Source organism: Fringilla coelebs (assembly GCF_963513975.1).
Source record: "Fringilla coelebs genome assembly, contig: SCAFFOLD_30, whole genome shotgun sequence".
NCBI classification, from domain to species: Eukaryota; Metazoa; Chordata; class Aves; order Passeriformes; family Fringillidae; genus Fringilla; species Fringilla coelebs.
Genome location: NW_028167448.1, coordinates 5,183,573 through 5,190,451, shown reverse-complemented (window position 1 = coordinate 5,190,451; position 6,879 = coordinate 5,183,573). Strand labels below are relative to the sequence as shown.

Sequence of the window (6,879 nt, the reverse complement as noted above, 5' to 3'; positions counted from 1 at the left end):
GACAATTAACCCTAATATGTAAAGGGACCAAACTTATAAATGTGTGAAAATGTGTGACCCATCAGCCATCTTGGGTGTACCCTCAGCTGGGCTCTTGTACTGCCCCAGGTGTATTCTTTGAAGGCCTTTTTAATAAATCCCTACTTTATTCCTGTAACACTGTCCAGCCTCTGCTCTAGGCAGCCTCTCAAGGCATCAAGGCCTGGCTGGCTGGGCCACCTGGGCCACAGGTCACCTGACAGGTCCAGCTGACCCTGGCATGTCCAGGGCTGCTGCTCATCAGCCCCTGGAGCACTGGGGCTCTGGGCTGTCCTTTCTGTGGAAAGAACTGTCCATCTCTTCCAGGTGTCCATGGCCAAAATCAGGATTCCTCCTCCAAATTTCCATATATGCAAAGATCTTTCCCAGATGAAATCTTCCAGGACAGGTAGATCTGGCTGGCTTGGCCACCTGGGGACCACCTCTCATCTGCCTTTGATACACTGTGCTTTTCTTTCTTATGGGAAAAAAGCACCTTTCACATCCAGGCACTAATGGCCAAAGTTGGGAATCCACCTCCAGAATTCCCTATATCCAGGGATTTCTCCCAGACAAAAGCTGCCAGGAGGGACAAGTCTGGCTGGCCTTGATTTCTGAAGAGCTGCTTCTCATCTGCCTTTGAAGCACTGGGGCTTTGTGCTTTCCATCCTAAATGAGAAGAACTCTCCTACCTGTCCTGGTGCCCACAGCCAAAACTGAGATTCCACCTCCAAAGTTCCCTATATCCAAGAATTGCCCCTAGATGAAAGATTTCAGGAGAGACAGCTCTGGCTGCCTTGGCCCATGGGTAGCCACCTCTCATCTTCTTCCAAAATACTTGAGCTTCACACTTTCCTTTACTATGGGAAAAACTATTCATTTCAATCAGGTGACCATGGTCAAAGTTGGGAATCCGCCTCCAGAATTCCCTATATCCAAGGATTCCTCCATGACAAAAGCTGCCAGGACAAACAGGTCTGTCAGGCTTGGCTTCTCAGGAGCCTTCTCTCTACTTCAGCCCCTGAAACACCTGGGCTCTGTGCTTTCCTTCCTATGGAAAAGAACTGTCCTTATCTATGCAGAAATGGCCAAAGTTTGGATACTACCTGCAAAATTCCCTATATCCAAGGGCTGCTTTCAGATAAAAGCTGCTAGGACAGAGAGGTCTGGCTGGCCTTGGCCTCTGATTGCTGCCTTTCATCTGGCCCTGAAACACCAGCATTCTGTGCTTTCCTTCCTTTGTAAAAGAACTGTCTTTCTCCTCCAGGCATCCATGTCTTAAACTGGTATTCCACCTCTAAAAATCCCTATATCCAGAGATTGCTCCTAGACAAAATCTGCCAGCACCGCTAATCTGGCTGCCCTTGGCCTCTGGTGACTGCCCCTCATCTGCCTCTGGAGCACTGGGGCTCGGTTGTTTTCTTCCTGTGGAGACCCCTATGACACTGTGAGGACGGGTGGAACCATGGACACCACTTTGACACTTTGGGATACCATGGTGACACCGTGGGGTTCCATGGAACCAAGAGACCACCATGACACTGTGGGGCCTTGTGGAACCATGGAGACCATGAGGACCCTTCAGGGCCTTGTGCAACCAAAGGGCCATTGTGACACCTCAGGGCCCCATGGAATCAAGGGAACCACTGGGACATTGTGGGGCCCCATGGAATGAGGGGAACATGGAAGAGATCAGGCTGATAGAGCCTCCCAGGGGCCACCTGAAAGGTCTGGCTGATCTTGGAATGTCAAGGGCTGCCTCTCATCTGCCCATGAACGACTGTGGCTCCATGCTTTCCTTCCTATGGAAAAGAACTGTCTCTCTTTTCAGACACCCATGGACAGAATTGGTACTACCCCCTAAAAATTTCCTGTATGCAAGGGTATCTTCCAGAAAAAAACCTGACAGCTCTGGCAGGCCTTGGTGTCTGGTTGTCACATCTCATCTGTGTCAGAAGCACCAGGGCTGTGCAGCAGCTGCAAGGCCCTGACAGAGCCAACTCCTGCAGCACTTTGGCCATGGCTGCTGGGCCTGGGCCTGAGCCAGGAGCAGGAGACAAGTGACCCTTGCAGGCCTGGGGCCTCATTGCCTCCTTGTCCCACCTCAGCAGCCTGGCAGGGGCCACCCCATGCTCCTGCCTTTGGCATTGCACATGCCCACATGCCAGTGCCCATCCTGGGAAGAGCCCTTAGCAAGGAGGGAGGGACAGGATCTGCCTGGCCAGGGGCTGGGGCTCAGGCCTTGGCCCTTTGCATTCCTGAAACACATCCAGCTTTGCTCAGCACCAGAGACACCTTTGCCTTGTTTTTCCCCAGCTGTCATCACTGCCTCCAGTGTTCTGCTCTAACTAGAATCTGGGGACACTTTCTCAGAGAGTCCCATTAAACTTCAAGTAACCTTGGAGTCTAAATTTGAGTTCTTGAGAAGTTTTTTGAAGACTCTCTCAGGGACGTAGTCGGATGTAAACAACACCAAAGCCCCAAGAGGGTCATTAAAGTCCTTGTGCTTTGTCTGTGCTGCTGAGCTGGGCCGGGCTCCTGGCAGAGAAGAAGGTCTTGGAAATCAAGAAGAGCTTTAAAAACACATTTCTCCTGAGGAGCAGCTCCTCTCCCAGCCCATCAGGGCTGAGGACTCTGCCTGCAGGTACCTGGGAGCAGTGAAGCAGACAGAAGCTCAAAGCAGCTGGAAGGACAATTCTGAGCTCATTCATGGAGAAATCTTCACCACTTCAGACACAGTCAGTTTCTGTCTGCAGAGATCTCCTGAAGCTGACCTAGGACAGGACTGATGTGACTGTAAGGTTGGCTCTGCTGCCCTTTCTGCTTTGGGGGAGGATGTGCTGCAGAGCGGGGCTGCCCTGGGCACCGTCAGAGGGACAGGGCAGGACAGCTCCTGTTGCCAGGGACGGCTGCAGGAGGTGAAGCTGGGGCTGCAGCCAGGGCTGCCCAGGGCTCTCCTGCAGAGCAGGTCCTGCAGCCCTCAGGGCTCTTGGCCAGCCCAGGGCATGTGCCACCTGCCAGGGGCAGCTCTCAGCCTGCCTGGCAGCTCCCCATGGACTGCACAGGGGAGAAGCTGGAGGTGGAAGGAGCGACCCCCATTAGGGCAGATTCCTCCTGCTGTGGAGATGGTGCTGCATGGCCAGGGCTGCTCTCAGCTTTCTCCTAAAGAGAAGGGAAAGGGGCTGTCAGCTTTGCCTGTGTCACTGAGACTCCTGCACTTTCACCCTGGGCATCAGCAGATGTGCCTCACATCTCCCTCAGAAAGTGCCTCCTCACACTCCTCTACCTACAGACAGCAGCAGCAGCACCTTGGCTTGCAGCATCTGTGTTTGTCTGGTCTGCCCTAAAGGCCCTGCTGCCAGGGAGATGCCCCTGGGCAGTGGCCTGTGCTGGGAGGGGTCTGCAGGGCAGAGCTGAGCCCCCAGGCTGGGCTGGGCTCTGGCAGCACTGGCAGGACAAGGCTTGGATAGAGAGAAACAGCTCCTAGTAGGCACAACTCCAGACAGCAGAGAAGCAGACCAACCATTTGTATTCCTTCCTGTCCAGATGCACAGGGAAAGAGAGAAGGGTGGGAGAAATTTGTTTTTAAAATGTAGAGTTCAGAAGTCCACTTTATTTTTCAAGAAATATTTAAGCGCAGGCACCCTGAAACAGAGGACTTGTAATATTTAAAGGACGCCTTTGTGGGGACTAGCACTGAGTGCACTGATGCACAGGGAGCCCTGTTTTCCCTTGGGACTCCCCAGGGTTCAGGCAGTGAGCAATGGTAAAGATGAGACAGGAACGCAGCAGCACAAACTCAAAATCAAAGAAAGTCCAGCAAAATTTCCTCACAGGAAGAGAAGTGATTTTGCTGAGGTTCCAAATAAAATACAAAGGATTGACTCAAAGAAATTAGTTGCACTTTGGCAATGTCTTCTTTCAACAGTCCACCATGCCCAGAGTGAAGGAATGTCCAACAGCAGCTCCATCAGCCACTTCCTGCTGCTGGCACTGGCAGACACACAGCATCTGCAGCTCCTGCACTTCTGCCTCTTGCTGGGCATCTCCCTGGCTGCCCTCCTGGGCAATGGCCTCATCATCAGCGCCATAGCCTGCAGCCACCACCTGCACACCCCTATGTTTTTCTTCCTGCTCAACCTGGCCCTCAGCGACCTGGGCTCCATCTGCACCACTGTCCCCAAAGCCATGCACAATTCCCTCTGGGACACAAGGGACATCTCCTACTCAGGATGTGCTGCACAGCTCTTTCTGTTCCTCTTCTTCATTTCAGCAGAGTATTTTCTCTTGACTGTCATGTGCTACGACCGCTATGTGTCCATCTGCAAACCCCTGCACTACGGGACCCTCCTGGGCAGCAGAGCTTGTGCCCACATGGCAGCAGCTGCCTGGGCCAGTGCCTTTCTCAATGCTCTGCTGCACACGGCCAATACATTTTCCCTGCCCCTGTGCCATGGCAATGCCCTGGGCCAGTTCTTCTGTGAAATCCCTCAGATCCTCAAGCTCTCCTGCTCCAAATCCAAACTCAGGGAACTTGGGGTTTCTGTTTTCACAACCTTCTTAGCTTTTGGCTGTTTTGTGTTCATTGTTTTCTCCTATGTGCAGATTTTCAGGGCTGTGCTGAGGATCTCCTCTGAGCAGGGACGGCACAAAGCCTTTTCCACCTGCCTGCCTCACCTGGCTGTGGTCTCTGTGTTTGTCAGCACCTCATTTTATGCCTACTTGAAGCCCCCCTCCATCGCCTCCCAATCCCTGGATCTCGCAGTGTCATTTCTGTACTCGGTGGTTCCTCCAGCCCTGAACCCCTTCATCTACAGCCTGAGGAACCAGGAGCTCAAGGCTGCAGTGTGCAGACTGGTGACTGGATTATTTCAGAAACATTAAACTGGTTGCCAATTTCTGCATGTCTCTTGTAACAAAATTCATATTTCATAGTTGTTGTTAGATTGGCTATTTTTCCCCCCCTGTTTTCCTTTTTCTAATATTCTGCCAAAACAAAGGCCATTGTTTCAGCCATTTCTCATTTTGTTTTTCTCCAACATTGCTTTGGCCCCAAACTGTGTCAATGAGGAGCTGTGTTCTCAGTGGCTTTAAATGAAATACAAGATCTCCCAGCAGAGTTTTCACGGGAGATGCCCCTTTTGTTGCCTTCTCTGGAGCTGCATCAACAATGTCTGTGTGCAGAGCTGGGGGCAGATCAGGGCTGGCACAGCAGCTGTGCCCAGCAGCAGCAGCACTTGGTGTTGCCAGTGCTGCTCCCGTGGCCCTGCCCCGCTGCCCTGGTGGCCCTGGTGTTGCTGTAGGGCCTGAGTGCTCTCGGGGCCGGGCACAGCCCTGGGGCCGGCAGTGCTGGGGCTGCAGCAGGGACAGGCCATGGGCACTGCTGGGGCAGTGCTGACGCCTCAGGCCAGGCCCTGGGAGCTCCAGGCTCCTCGCCCAGGCTCTCCCAGGAACACACCCAGGCCGAATCTCAGCACAGAAAAGCCCCGTGAGCAGCCCCAGGGTGGCCGTGGGCAGGCTGGGGGCAAACAGCATGGCTGGGGCTGTGCAAGGGCCCTGGGGGAGATGGGAAGGAGCAGCAGAGCAGGGGCTGATCCATCCCCAGTGCTCTGGACAGCCCAGGGCAGCGTCCTAGAGCGTCCTCATGGAGCTGCCAACAACATCCCCCCTCTGCAGCTCTGGCCTCTTTCTTTGCTTTGTTTTCTTTCCTTCCTTGGCTTTCTTTGCTCTCTTCTGCTCCAAGTTTCTTTTTATTTCCCATCCTAGTCCTGTCCCCTGCAATCAGCCCATCCCTGTTTGCCCTTTTCTCTCTGGCCCCACTCCCCATTGCAGTTCCGGACTTGGCACCACGGGAACGTCCCTTGGGCAGCAGGATCATCCTACAAATGCTGCAGGAATTGTCTGCAGGCTCTTGCAGTGCCTCGTGCTGCTCCCTTGCCACAGGCACCATAGGCCAGGGGGCGCATCTGGGCTGTTCTGTCTGCCTATGGGGCTCCCTTTTCTAGGAAATGAGGAGGGGCTGCAAAGGCTCTGCAGGACTGACAGGATGGGCTGTGGGCCTGGCAGGAGAAGCTGAGCGACCTGGGCTGCTGGAGCTTCTCAAGAGGAGGCCCAGGGCTCATCCTGAGACTGCTCCAAGGGTGGTTCCAGAGAATCACAGAATCAGCAAGGTAGGAAAAGTCCTTGGAGATCATCAAGTCCAACCTGTGCCCTGACACCACCTTGTCTCCCTGAGCTTCCTCTTCTCCAGGATAAACAACTCCAGCTCCCTCAGCCACTCCTCACTGGACTTGTTTTCCAGACCCCTCACCAGCCTTGCTGCCCTTCTCTGGACACGCTCCAGCCCCTCCATGGCCTTCCTAAGCTGGGGGCCCAGAACTGGACGCAGCACTCGAGGTTTGGCCTCACCAGTGCAGAGTGCAGGGGAAGAATCACTGCCCTGCTCCTGCTGGCCACACCATTCCTGATCCAGGCCAGGTGCCCTTGGCCTTCTTGCCCACCTGGGCACACTGCTGCCTCATGTCCAGCCTGCTGTCCATCAGTGCCTGTAGGTCCACTTCTGCCTGGCCGCTGTGCAGACACTCTGTCCCCAGCCTGTAGCACTGCAGGGGTTGTTGTGGCCAAAGTGCAGGAGCCAGCACTTGGTCTTGTTCAACCTCACCTTGCTGGATTTGGGCCCTGGATCCAGCCTGTCCAGGTTTCTCTGCAGAGCCCTCCTACCCTCCAGCAGATCCACACTCACAGCCAGCTTGGTGTCATCTGCACATTTGCTGATGCTGCACTCAGTCCCCTTATGCAGATCATCAGTGCAGATATTGAAATCCACACTGGCTGGCTCTGATCCCTTGGCCATCCTGTGAG

The 6,879-nt window shown here is 54.2% G+C and overlaps 1 protein-coding gene across 1 annotated transcript; it reads left to right on the top strand.

The window, feature by feature from the left end:
- Nucleotides 1-3,969: 3,969 nt before the first annotated feature.
- Nucleotides 3,970-4,902, top strand: LOC311165856 (olfactory receptor 14J1-like; the record flags this gene model as incomplete). The annotated part of the gene is made up of 1 exon (XM_084227353.1): nucleotides 3,970-4,902. The coding sequence occupies one exon, from the start codon at nucleotides 3,970-3,972 to the stop codon at nucleotides 4,900-4,902; it is 933 nt and encodes a 310-aa protein (XP_084083479.1).
- Nucleotides 4,903-6,879: the final 1,977 nt, after the last annotated feature.